The sequence below is a fragment of the Protopterus annectens genome, chromosome 3.part1 (genome assembly GCF_019279795.1).
Source record: "Protopterus annectens isolate FY-2018-M chromosome 3.part1, PAN1.0, whole genome shotgun sequence".
In the NCBI taxonomy this organism is placed as follows: domain Eukaryota; kingdom Metazoa; phylum Chordata; order Ceratodontiformes; family Protopteridae; genus Protopterus; species Protopterus annectens.
In genome coordinates, this window is record NC_056732.1 from 1544107911 (window position 1) to 1544122947 (window position 15037).

The following is a 15037-nucleotide window of genomic DNA, read 5'->3' on the forward strand; positions in this document are numbered from 1 at the left end:
TAAGAGTTTTTTTATGTTGTACAGGAGAAAAAGAGAAGGCAGTTGGGGAGATTACTAGTTGAAGGTGTGGGTTGGAGGGGAGAGGGTTGTGTTGTTTAGCTAGTGATAGTATGGTTTGTGTGAAGAGTGTGTTGAATGAGGTAGCAATATTTTCTGAGGAGTGAGGGATGTTAGGAGGAGGGGTACTGACTTTACCTGGGTGGAGGATGGAGTTTATGGAGGACCAGAATTTTTGGGGGCTGTGTTGGGAGGAGTCTAGGGCAGACTGGTAGTATTGGAATTTGTCCTGTTTTATTAGCTTTTTGACTCTATTGCGTAGTTCTAGGAATTTCTGTCTAGTTGAGGGGTTTTTGTTTTTGTGCCAGTGCTCCCAGGCTTTATCCCTGTTTTTCATTTCTGACTTAGTGGTTTACTGTAGCCATGGGGAGGGTTGTGCTTTGATTCTGGAAAGTCTTATGGGGGCATGGTAATTAAGGATGCTCAGGAAGGTAGTATTAAAAAATTCAACTGCATCATCAAGACTGAGGTACTTTAGAGGATGCCAGTTACATGCTTTGAGGGATGAGATGAATGTGAGTGGGTTAAAGTTTAGTTTTTTACGTATTTGACGGTAGATAACAGGTTTAACTTGGCATAGGTGTTTTTTGAGTAGGAATGTTGGGGAGTGATCACTGAGGCTATCTGATAAGCAGCCTGTTATATATGACTGGGGGCTCTTACTACTAGTATCCAGTCCAGGGTAGTGTGCTTGCTGGAGTTTTTATTTATCCTGGTTGGCGACTAGACTAGTTGGGTGAAGCCATGAAGGTTTACGTGATGGGTTGGATGGTTGCCAGAACAGGATTGTCAGTCAGCATTGAAATTACCTAAAATGATAGTTTCGTGGAACCCAGCATTATAACTGAGTCAGCTGTTGTAATGAATTTGTACCATTTTTTTTTTTTGTCTGATGCAATTAGTGAAGTTTTTGCAGGGTGCTCTGGTTTACTCCCACAGCTCAAAGACATGTTATGAGTGAATTATGATCTTCTAAAATGTCTGTAGGCATACATAGCTTGTGTTAGTGGGTGCACGTGTGTGTCTTGTGATGCAGAGGTAGTGTTAGTGGGTGCACATGTGTGTCGTGTGATGTAGAGGCAGTGTTAGTGGGTGCACATGTGTGTCTTGTGATGCAGAGGCAGTGTTAGTAGGTTCACGTGTGTGTCTTGTTATGCAGAGGCAGTGTTAGTGGGTGCACGTGTGTGTCTTGTGATGTAGAGGCACCCTAACCAGAATTAGTTTCACTGCTTTGTACCCATTGAGAGCTGTAATAGCTTGTGGATCTTTCACAGCCCAAAAAAGGACAAAGTGTTTAATCAGAAAATGAATGAATGAGTTTTTTATCTTCTCTGTCGTAATGTTATCCTTATCAGTCTTGGTTGTACCACATCTTACATACAGTACTGTAATTTTTGATAAATGTATGAAGTATGTTTTCTGATTTTCTGTTGTCAAGATATTTACTCATCTCATGCATTAGTAAGTGTTATATGTTTATTTTTCTCTCTGTCTTAATGTTATCCTTATCCGTCTTGGTTGTACCACATCTTACATACTGCACGTCAATCATATTTTGATGACTGTATTTATGGAAAAGTCCACCATCTCCTTTAATTTAACTCAACCTTAGGCTGTTTTTCTTCCTACAATATGGTTCTAGTATTGTTTAAATTCCAGAAATCTGCTTATACTTTATGAAACGTTCATTTCCTTGCTTTGGAATCAAAGGAAAGGAAATCCGACCCAATTTTTAAGCTTTACTTCTCACATACTCAGGCAGAGGAATTGGCATTTGCATAACATAGCACAGTCCCAGGAAAATATGTAATTCAAACTGTCGGGTACTGCCCACAACTTGCAAAAGCAGTTAGTCCTGTTGATGTGGCAGATTATTAACGTCTATTAAAAAGGGTGTCTCTTTATTGCAGGGAAAAAAGAGAAACACTATCAGTGGGTCTAGTTTCTAAGAATGCCATCTGTTTCTCATTCCATGGACATTACTGTCCTGTGGGAAGAGAGGGAGCCTGAAAAATGGCAAATGTATTGACTTTCTACAAGAACAATTATTTTCTGACTTTTCCCTAAATATCACAGAAAGCTTTAACAGAGTCATCAAAACTATTTTATAAAGTATTATACTCGGCCATCAATACGCATCACAGAGTCTTTATTTTGGTAATAAGATAAAAGTAATTATATTTGATGATGGCATGGTTTGTCCTGCACATTCTCAAGTTTCAGTAACAGCATCCTACTTTGGGCATCCCTAATATCTGACCACGTGTTTTGTATAGTGATCCACTTGTAATTTGTATTTTCTATATCTGCAACAGTTTTATAGAAAGTAGTGTTAGTCTTACATACAGAACTACTGGTATACCTTGCATAAGGTTATGGTTTGAGTATGCTGCAATACAGAGAATCAAGACATAGCAATGCAACAGAAGTGGGAAAATGTAATATATAAAGGTATTTATGCCTCAGTTTAAAAAATATACCAGCATAAATTCAAGAACAGAATTCAACATAGAATTTCGGAACAAACTAAACACGTACTTCAGCAGATTTGATATAGATACCAACACTGTGCCAATTTGCTTCAAAAATACAATTATTCCCTTACCCAAGAAATCCAAACCGACAAGCCTAAATGATTACTGGCCAGTTGCTCTTACATCAACAGTAATAGTGAAGTGCTTTGAGCAGTTGTTCAAGAAGCATATCTCTTCAAGCCTACCTGCAACACTGGGTACATTACAGTTTGCTTATAAATCTAACCGCTGCTCCTCTGATGCAATAGCTATAGCACTTCATGACTCCTTGGCACATCTAGAGAACAAAATGTCAGAATGCTGTTCATTGAGTTTAATTCTGCCTTTACCACTGTCACCCCCCAGAATCTGATATCGAAGCTCATCCAGCTGGGCACTAACACCTCCCTATGTAACTGGATACTGGACATTCTCATCAACAGACCTCAAAAAGTATGTGTGGGAAATAAAAGTTCCATCTGGATTACATTGAGCACTGGTGTCCCTCAGGGCTGCTTCCTGAGTCCTCTGCTGTTTACTTTGTTGATGCATGACTGCATGGCCAAGCATGAATCCAACAAAATCAAGTTGACGGATGACACCACTGTCAGAGGTCTTGTCAGAAATGGTGAGGAAATAGCCTATAGGGATGAAGTAGAGCATATAATAATAGCAATCTGACCTTAAATGTAAGCAAGACCAAAGAATTAATAGTGGACTTCAGGAGGACTCAGGAGATACACCAACCTCTGGAAATTAAGGGGTGCCAGTGGAAAGAGTCATAAACACCAAGTTCCTGCGGGTGCACATCTCAGATGACCTATCCTGGTAAACTCACATTAGTCACAGAGCGAAGAAGACACAACAACTTCTGTACTTTCTACAGAAACTGGGAAAGGCAAACCTGTCTCAGTCCATCCTCAAAGCCTTCTACAGGGGGACCATTGAGAGCATCCTCTCAAATAACATCATAGTTTGGTATGGTAACTGCAATGCATCTGACCACAAGGCTCTCCTGAGGGTAGTGAGCACAGCAGAAAAAGTCACTGATTCCTCACTCTCATCCATGCATGATCTGCATGAGACTCGGTGTGTGGGAAGGGCTAAGAAGATAATCAATGATCCCACTCACCCTGCTCATGGCATGTACTTCCCGCCTTTCCTCGGGCAGGTGGTATCACAGCTTACACTGCAAAACATCTAGACTGAACAGGAGCTTCTTCCCTCTATCCATAAGGCTGCTGAATTTAAATCCCAGGCATGACAGCAAATAATCAGATCAATATGCCACTTGCTGTGAAGTATCATTTATAGTAATCACTCTGGAAAATTGCTTCAATAACTGGTGCGGTTAGCCTGACTTCTTATGCTATTACTTCCTGAATGTGCAATAGTCAGGAGTGAGTCACCACTACATACATGTGCAATATGTAACCAAACAAAACAAAATTACTAATCTTCCAACCCACCAAACTTACCCTAGACAGCTCTCACTTTAACATCACAGCAAAAGACAACACCGCCATCCATCCTACAGAACACACCAAATTACTAGGAGTAGAAATAGACAATAAACTGAACTCTGACATTCACATTTCCGTGACCATTAAAAAAGTGCACAAAAAACTAGGAGCATTATATAGAAATCAGCAACTACTTACCAAAGCAGCTAAAATTTTGGTAGCAAATTCTCATCTCATCTCTACCCTACTCTACGCCTCTTCAATATTTACTAACCTTAGACAATGCGCCCTAAATAAGCTAGAAACCTGCTACAACAAAATCGCCAAATTCACCACAGGGGCTTCCTACCGTACTCACCACTATCTCTCACTAGCAGAACTGGGCTGGCTAGAGCTCCCCCACCTCCTTCAATGGTACCAACTCACACTCGCCCACAAACTAATAAACCAACCACTAAAAGTCCCATCCCTCCAAAATCTACTCCAACTCTACATAACCAAGAGACCACTAAGATCCAGCCACAAAAACCTCCTACAGGTCACATGAGCCATTAACTCTGCTGGAGAAGCATTATTCTCCTGCACTATAGCCAAACTCTGGAACTCCCTTCCATCCTCAGTTATCTCTGTAACTTCTTGCACCCACTTCAAATCCTTACTAAAATCACACTTGAAAACTTGCCAGATATGCCCTTGCAACCCCGCCCCCATCTAATACCATCCACTCCACCCACCCACTACTTCTGTCGGCCCCCTATCAACAACTTACTCTTAGCAAGCTTGACTACTCATGTTCCCAGCTACCTACCACATAGTGCTAACTTCTTGTAGCAACAACTGCTAATGGCTGTTATGTACCTCAAAAACAGATTGTATCAATTGTTCACTGATGAATCTCAACTACATCTGTAACCATGTTTAGTATATGTCACCATATTTTAAAATTGTAGTATGTTCTACAGCTGTTTTATATCTATGTTTTATTCTTGCTTTGCGTCCTTAGCTGGACTAATGTCTATATTTAAATGCTATGTTTTTTAACTATATAATGCAAGTAATATGGAGCTTTTCTCCCCGGGCCTCTGCTGAAAATGGACCTGTGTCCAGTCGGACTCTCCCGGTCAACAAATGTAAATATATAATAAATAAATAATATGAACACCAGAACATATACTACAACTGATGAAGTGCAATATTCTAAGTAATCACAACCTGAAGTCGTAGTCTTGCAATACTTACTAGTATAATGTTGTCTAAGGTCTTCCTGTCCATTTGCTGTTATTTATTGTTTTAATTATTACTGTATGTGCATTAGTCTTACTGTCATTCAGTGTGTTCATTGCTATGTCTTGCACTGAGACCAAAGCAACGTAATTTCATTCAGCTTACACTGCTGTGTATATCTAATCGACAATAAAGTTTACTTTCACTTTGACTTTGAGGTATTTCTATTTTTGTACTGCTTGTAAAATACTTTTGAGAAAAACAGCAAGCGCATTAGTAAATTTCTTCAACATTTAGGAAAACTATAACAAAAAAATAATATTGCTATTGCTGTAGAAATTTGAGAGTAGCAGAACAAGTTATCTAAAGTTTTGACCAACAGCTTTTGTATTGCAGTGTTAGCTTTGACACCTCAAAAGTGTGATGGGGAGGGAACATCAGTGATTGTAGCACAGGAATGCAAAATGACAGTCTTTACAAAAAGCTGGGAATTGAACTACATTCTTTGGCTGGAACTGTAAAAGTACTCAGAGTAGTTTAAAGCAGAGTCTGAGAAAATGTATATGACAATTACTTAGGAATAAAATACAAGCACTCCTGCTACAGAGGTATGTAACATGCCTGTGACTCACATTACTGCCACTCTATCTTATTGGACTAGGAAGCCAGAATCACTTCTAGCATGACTCATAAAAAGGGGACTTGAAATGGATTCTGGGAAGGGGACAATAAGGCACTAAAACAAAATCATATTATGGCAGACCTTTGTGGAAAACCATATTAAAATTTTATAAGAAGCACCTAAAATGATTTTAATGCATTAAAATAGCTCTGAAAACAAAGATGCAATGAAAAAATACATGTTTTCAAGGTGGAGTTTGCCTTAAGGGTACATTTTCTGATTTTCTGCTGTTAGAATTATTTGTACTTACCATGACTCTGTGTTGGCCAGTTTCTATTTAGTTAAATTAGGTGGTTAATGAAATAAATGTCTGGCTAAAACAACAATTTAAAGCTGCTTTTAAAGGTAGAATGTCCTCACCATTTTGGTCAAGTTTTTTTTCCAGAAAACACTGGAAAAATATTAGTGGATTAATCTACTTATTTAACTTATTTAAGTTAAGTTGGTTGTTGGGTCCTGAGTGGTTGAGCTTTCTGCAGGTAGTAATGTGATATAAATTACTGCTGCTTTTATAGTCAGGCAATTACAATGCTTAGTAGCCCATTTTGATTGTTCAGAAGCCCATTTTGATGATACAGTGAGTATCGCAGAACATCACTTTGCTGCATTTTTTTCTGTAAAAGCAGTCACTTTGATTCTATTTCCGTACTCATTTGTCCAAATTATAACTAGTTGAGATGAAGGGGATGTTTGTGAATTTTAGTATAATGAACAAAACAATTATTTTATTTCCCCTAGTGCACAGCTTTACAAGACATAATTTGGGTTTCTGGTTTGCAAGTGTTAGTATTTTATTTTGGTTTATGTCTTCGTGAAACCATTTGGTGCAGCACAGCTGTCGATTCAGTCTTCTTAAAGAATGTACGTGCTTCGGTCATTATTTCCATTATTGTAGTATAGCTCGCATTGCTTTGCAATGCATGCAAAAAGAACAAACTATACATCTATGCGGGGGTTTAATTTTCACCCAACCTATTATTAAGACTAAGGCATTCATGGAATCAGAATCTTGATGAATCACAATATCTGATAAAAAATAATGTAATTTAAAATGTATACATACTGGATAGACACATTTTCTTCCCGCTGTATCAAACACAACATTCAAAGTTCCATATAAAAGCTCTTTAAAGTGGCTTGTTTGCCCAGTATGCCTAACCTTAGTTGTGTATGGTCTATCATATACTACTAAACACGATATTAAAGTATAATGAGGCATCTTCACAATTAGCTGAAACTTCTTTAGATATGAATATTTGTAGGTTGTCATTCCATCGCTCTCACCACACATACTCTATAAAGAAACACATTTGTCAATGTATACTGGTCTGATGCTGTGTCTTAATCAATAAAGTCTTCATTTTTTTCCACAGGAACAGCTTTGCATTTTGTTAACATATAAATACAATTTTAATTCTACAGCTGGTCTGCATGGATGAGTACGATCCTGTAAATCTGGAACATGAAACACTGGTATTGGTTGTCACCAGCACTTTTGGAAATGGAGATCCACCAGAAAATGGCGAGGTAATCACAAGCTCATGAGAAATGAAAATGTTGAGAGAATTTCCAGTATAGGATGCTGGTCAACCTTTTGTCATTTTGATGTCACCTAAATGTGAGGAAAATGTATCATCATGAGGCCATAATTACTATCAATATCTTTAAAATACTTTTATTAACTATTTATTCTAATCCCATAAGCAATTTATTTTGGTAAGACATCTTCCTGTCTCATTTGTGGAACAATCTGTAAACTATTTTGGGTGTTAGAGATCTCCTCACTGACTCCACAAGACAATCTGTTGCCAGAACACACCTAAACTCTTCTCTTCTTTACACCTCACCCATTCTCACTAACCTATACAAAACTGACCTGGCAAAACTAGATGGCTGCTACAACACAATTGTTAGATAAGCCACTATCTCTCCTCATAGATCCCATCACAATACTGACCTACGCCAAATAAACTGGCTTGAGGTCCCAAATTACCTCACGTACACCCAACTGACTACATCTCACAGCATACTTTACCTCCCTTACAAGTCACAAAAGCTAACAAATTTTCTTTTACTGCATCTGCATTGCCAGAACATGGAAGTCAATATCCCAAAACATACACCAAATGGACATACAGTTCAAATTTCTCCTCAAATCTTACCTATCTAATTCTTGGCTTTGCTCCTGTCTTACACCTGACTGATTTCTTCCCCCCTTCCTGCCATCTTTATAGGCTTTCCTTTACTGCACCACACTGTTGATCTTTACTTACTCAACCTGGTATGAGTCTCTCTCTTTCCCATCTATTTTTCCCCCTCCTACATTCTTTCCTCTATTTATACCTTATTATCCTTGTATGTACTTCTGCTGCATGAGCTTATGTATTGTACAACTTATTATTTGTAACAATCTTTATTCTGTTTTGGGGATTTTCCCCTGGGACTTCACTGAAAAAGTTGGACTTTCCCAGCCAACAAACATTAAATAAATAAATAAAATAAAAACTTAACTGCATGTGGCTAATATCACATTTTCCCTAGGCAGCACAAATCAGAGGAGGTTAGACTCACAGTTACTCTGTGAAAGGAATGGCTACATCAGGAAAACATAGATAGTAGCTCATTCTTTCTAGAAAGCAAAGGTTAAAGGGTGTCCTGGCTTTCTGAGAAAATCAAACTCTTAATGAGTTCAGGGCTGTTGTCAGACAAGGTTAAGTAAGATAGCTGTGGACTAACAGACTCCATCACAACAAACTGCCCAACATAACAAATCAACACACACTGCCTTTCTAGTTTATCTACTCCAGTTTTCCCCAGTTTACCTAGCTCTTTTCCCCTTTCTCATCACTCATTTACTCATAAAAATACACACATCCTATCCTGTCCTTACCTCTCACTTCACTGTAATTTCTCCAACCTGCATTTCACCATCTACCATCTACTTCTACCTCTCCTCCTTTGCCCTTTTTTCCTATTTATCTTTCTGAAATTTAACCCTTAGTCAGCCCTTGTCTCTCCTTTTTTTCTTAGCAATCCTTAGCCTGCCATCATCCCCTATGCTATATCCATCACACCTCCTCTTCCTCCACCACTAACCATGATTTCTACCTATGTCTTTACCCTTTTCATCCTCCTACTACTACTATACCTCCTCACCAGCTATTCGACAAATATCTTACCTATTAGTCTACCACCCACACTCGCCCAGCCTCTTAACACCAATAAATCATTCCAGGTCCTACTTGCGCCCTTCTTAATTTTTACACAAATATAAACCTCTTAACACCAACCCTTACCCTCACAAAACAAAGCTTATCACCTTATTTATAAACATGTCTCCTTTATTACAAACTTCCCTGAAAACTTATTCTTATGTGGAGATATTCACCCAAACCCCAGCCTGTGTACTTCTCCCAACCTTGTCACTACCCAACGACCCCCTACTATCTCTACTCTTAAACCATCCACCAAGAGTTTAACCATCATCTCCATGAATATTCATAGCCTTCTAAGCAAAATCTGGGAATTTCATGAATGGATTACTCAGTACTCACCTGACATAGTTGTACTTACTGAAACTTGGCTAAAACCTCACACCACAGACACTGAAATTCTTCTACCTAGTTATAACATCATCCGCTCTGATAGAATACACGTAAAAGCTGGTGGTGTAGCAATACTTTACTAAAACCAACTTAACATCTCCCCACTGTCTATACCACTCCCTGACTTTTACCCAGCTGAACTCACACTTACTTACTGTAAACTAATTGACCATAAAAAGCTCTGCATTGATGGTATCTATATCCCTCCAGGAAATAACAATTCCACTCTCGAAAACATTCTCTCTTGGACTTCCAGCTATATCTTAAATAAAACTATAATTCTAGGGGATGTCAATATAAACTGACATATCTTGACTTCTGACTTCCCTACCTCAGGCATTAATCTCCATGACTTCACACAACTAATTTCCTCTGTCACCCGATAAAACAAATCCATCAATACTGTCTCTATCCTTGACTGGATCCTAGTATCCAATCCCAACTTGTATTACAACCCTATAACTCTCCCAGATTCTATCAGTGACTACCTCCCAACCTATGTCCAAAGTTTCTCCCAATAGCTTACATGCAACATAAGCTTAAAGAATGCTCTAGCCTCACCAGTTTCAATCCAACGAATTTAACAATATACTTGCCTGCATAAATTGGTTCTTCCTCCTTAGCCTACCACTAGAGGGTGCCATTCTGAAATGTAACCATATATTCCTAGATACTCTCGATTCCCTAGTTCCACTCAGGAAAAAAAGAGTTAAAGCTCACCAAGCTCCCTGGCTTTCTCATTCCACCTGAGTCCTTATGCACAATAGGGATATTGCTTGGAAAAACTGGTTAAAATTTAAAACATCTTCAAACCTACAAACATCTTTGTAACCTCACCAAAAACAAATCAAAGACTACAAAAAATAGTATCTAAAGCCTCAAACCAACCATCAAAATAATCCAAAAGAATTCTGGACCACTATTAATAGGATTCTAAGTCTTAGCTCTCCCATTATACCAAACACATGCCAAAATAACTCTCCTCATGAAATTGCCACAACGTTTAATACCTACTTCATTGACTGTATTAACAAATTAATCCAAAATGGTCACCTTCCTAACCCTACACTCCCTCTGCAACCCCCCCCCCAGACAACGTACTCACTTTTTCTCTCAAACCTGTCTCTACTACCTACATCAAACCTCTGCTCAATAAACTAAAACCCTACTCTCCTTCAGCAGACAATCTAATTGCAAAATTCCTAAAATTAGCAGTCAACTCAATAGCCTACCCAATCTCCATCCTAATTAACAGATATATCCAATAACCCTCAGTCCCTTCCATCTGGAAACAATTCTATATTGCTCCACTCCACAAAGTTGGTCAGTCCACAGAACTCAGTAACTACAGGCCTATTACAATTGTTGTCCCCTTTCAATAATACTTGAAAAATGCATTCACAACCAATTTCTTGAACACCTTCTAAATGTAAATCTGCTCACACCAACCCAACATGGCTTCTGTATTAGTCACAGTACAACTACTACTCTATTCTCCCTTATTCACACCATCATCAAAGCTGGCGAAAATAACAAGCTTGTATTTTCCCTTTTTCTGGATTTATCTAAAGCCTTCAATGCAGTTTCTCAACACTTGCTTCTCTCCAAACTACCTGCTCTTGGCTTCACTAACTCTTCCCTTAACTTGTTTGTTAGCTACCTCTCCAATAGATTGCAATCTGTCAAGTGGCTTTCCTCCTTCTCTAATTTTCTCCCTATTAATATCGGAGTACCTCAAGGTTCCATCCTTGGTCCACTTCTATTCAACATTTTTATTAATAATCTCCACTCATCCTACTCTCAGTCTTCTCTAATACAATATGCAAATGACCCCACTATCATCTGTTCATCTGACAATCTTCTCCACCTGCAATCTATTACCCAAAAATTCTTTAACTCACTTGAAATATGGCTAACTGACAATTAACTAGTACTCAATGCAAACAAACAAACTGCTGCTATTTCTCCCTAAATCTCTTACTCACCTCTAGTCATCCTTCATTATCACTTCCCTCAACAACACCTTAATAGAAGTAGTGGCACACACTAAACTTCTAGGCATAATTATTGATGAGCAACTAAAATTCAATCTACATACCCAAAATTGTATCAAATCAACTCACCAAAAACGTGATATGTGCTATAGATCTAAAAAAACTTCCTTGCCAAAGACTTCAGGCTGTCCCTTGCTAATGCTTATCTTCTTCCTATCCTACTTTATGCCTTGTGTATCCTAAACAACCTTCAATCCACTCTTAAAATAAAACTACAACTGTGCTATAACAAAATTGCTAGATTTACTGCAAACCAACCTTACAACTCACGCCACTGCCTCTCTCTAACATCCTTAAACTGGCTAGAACTGCCACACTGCCTCCTCCTCTATCAACTGCTCCTCACCCACTTCATAATCCATAAACCAACTTCCTATCCAGCCATCTCAACCATCATCACTTATTATACTCCCTCACTCATTTCAGAGCTCTGACCAACTTCTATTAGAAATCTGCTAGCCAAAAAGATCCATAGTCCTTAGCCTATATAGCTATACAGTATCACTGACCTGGAACAAAATTCCTCTAACCACCAGATTTATCCCAAATAATCTCCCATTTAAAAAAGCTTTAAGAGAATCACTCCTTAACTCCTAGCTCTGTTCTTGTCTTAACCCTTCCTAACTATCCTCTATCCTTTCCCCCTCTTCTAATCTTGCCGATGACTAACCTTTTCCTTTCTTCCCCACTATAACTCTCACTGCTCTACCTACTTCCCTCACTTTCACCTTTCACCTATACATTTTCTCAGTACTGTTACCTCACTCTCTTTTCTTCCACCCCTCACTATTTACACACACACACTTCTCTGTACTATTCTAACCTCCCTTTTCTCCTCCAAATGTCTGTTTTCATTCTAAATCCACCTAATTCTTTCAACTGACTACCTACAAACTGGCAATATTAACTACAATTGTTAATTCCTTTGAAGTAACTACTTACTTAATTTTTGCTTATGAATTAGTAAATCTCTGTATTTTTACCTAGCTTGTATATGTTTCTCAACTTACTTTGCATGTTCACTCTATACCTTAGTTTAGACTTCGGATGTGATTATGTGTATGGAGCTTTTCTCCCTGGGCTTCTGCTGAAAACAGGTCTCTGCCCAGTAAGACTTAGCCCAGTTAACATATGTCAAAATAAATAAATGCATAAAAAGGGACTGGAGGAACACACCAATTTGAGAAGTAGACATTTGTTTAGCTTCTGCTTGGAAATCAAATTGCTAGTAAGATCATGAATAATTCAGAAAATTAGTCTGTGATATATCTGCAGTGGTGCAGCGGTAGCATTGTTGCCTCACAGCAAGAGGTTCTCCCATTCGATTCTCGGCTGAAGTGTGGAGAGTGCCTTCTGTGTGGAGTCTGCATGTCCTCCCCACGGTTGGGTGGGCGTTCAAAAGACATGCGTAAATGGGCATGCCTTCTTTGAAGGTTGAACGTCGAGCTGGAACCTCAGCATTCGTGAAAATCTAATGCCAATCATTAGCGGACCGGAGTCCCGCTGTGGCGACCCCTAACTGGGAAAAGCCAAAAGACAAACAACAAGTCTGTGATCTAGACTCCTTGGAAAAAGACACATTATAGAAAATTACATTGTTCTGAAATGATTATAAGAACAACTGCATCGTAATCACTGTAGATCATTGCACAACTCTAAACATAAATTCCCATTTTAAACTTTTTACAGTTAGGTAGTAATGTAGTTTTTCCTGAGAAAATTTTGGACATGTAGAATGACATTATTATATTACATACACAACATATTCTTTAACCCTTTCTTCTACTAAGAAACCCTTGTGGAGTTATAATTTCAGTATAGTAATACTTGACCTACAACAGCTAAGATTTTAAAAACGTAAAACTTTTAAACTTTTTAAGCTTCATCTGCATAACATTAATATACAGCAAGACACTGGTTTATCACCTTGATTCTTTAGTGTCATTTTCTAAACACAGAAGGCTTATGTAAACTACATAGCCTCCAGTGAAGCCAGAGAATAATCTTGCTAAACCTTACTTCACTGCTGTTTAACACAGTCAAGAAAGTGGGAATCTGATTTTCTTACACAAAATGTAAACAAAGCAGAAACAAATAAAGCAGAAGAGTTCAACAAACATAAGTTTTCCCTCATATGTGATATAGGTATGATTTCCTCAAATGTAGCTTCCAAAGACTTGGCCTATCTGTCAAGTAACAAATATTTGGAACTGCTTCATTTCTCCAGTGAATTCCCCACTGCAGGCTGGTACAGTTTCTGCCAACCTTGAGAGACATTGTCTGTGCACATAATATATAACAAACAGGTCCCTAAAAACTTTGAATTACTCAAAGAATCAATTTATGATTATAAATGGAATTCTGCAGACAGACTTTAACTTCAGCAGCAGACATCTTAGCATGGTACTATTATCAAATGTTTACTTCTGCATCCTTTTTTTGAGATTTTTCTGCTTTCGTTTATGATAGAAGCAAGTCAAATGTGAATCTTGGCCAATGCAACATAACCTTTTTTGCAGGAGACAAACATTTTGCCATAGCTCTCAACCAATCAGGGACAAATCTAGAAATAATCGAGGACAATCATGGATACTTTTAAAATATTAGTACTTTTAACCTGAGACAATGACAGAACAAGACAATATAAATCAATATGCACTTTTTATAGTAAAAGAAGGCTATAACTCTTAATTGCTGTTTTATTTATTAAGTATAATCAACCACCTTTTCTTCAATGGTGACCAATTTTAGGAGGGATTAAGATGGCCAGAACTAAAATTTGAGACAAAATCATGTACAACTGAGAGGTAATACTTGTCATCTAAGGTTAAATTCTGTAGTTACACAAATAGTTTTGTTTCCATAGTCCCATCTTCATACAGTTTAAATAGACTGCTCTGCCGGGCCATTAGGAGAAGAGCTTGTCATGGAATGGAAGTTATATAATGAACCCATTTTGCTGCAGAAAGTTTCTGAGACATAAGATGCATTATCAAAATACAGTGCTTGCTAAAATTTCTAGTCTTTTAATCACAGATTGATAAGTAAAAAAATGCATAATTTGCACATCTATATACTTTGAATGGGACTGTATCAAAACTAAATAACTTGTCCCCCTAAAGAAATAGGCCAGCATAGTCAAGATGCATTCTGGGCCATGGTTTTCAAGCCACTGTTTTGATGTAAAGATGCATTAAGGTGTCATTCACTGCTTCTTTAACACTCATCTCACATCTTTCCTTCTTTTCCACACCCAGAAGCATGCCAGGCTGTCATCCATATGACCTGGCTAGACCTTTCATTCTAAGTATTTCAGGATGAGCTTGCCAGAGATTTTTAGCAGCCTATTACAGCCTTGTGAATGAACTATGCCTGTATTTCCCACAATATTTTCCCATTGCACTGACAATTAAATTTAATTTCCTAAGACTGTATGATA

At 38.1% G+C, this 15037-nt stretch overlaps 1 protein-coding gene across 1 annotated transcript in view; it reads left to right on the forward strand.

Moving 5' to 3' along the window:
• LOC122798558 (nitric oxide synthase, brain-like) overlaps nt 1–15037 on the forward strand; it is a 638878-nt gene that overhangs the window by 339384 nt on the left and 284457 nt on the right. The window contains exon 13 of the mRNA XM_044067612.1: nt 7362–7466. Coding sequence (XP_043923547.1) covers nt 7362–7466 — 105 coding nt within the window. The remainder of the gene's footprint in view (nt 1–7361; nt 7467–15037) is intronic.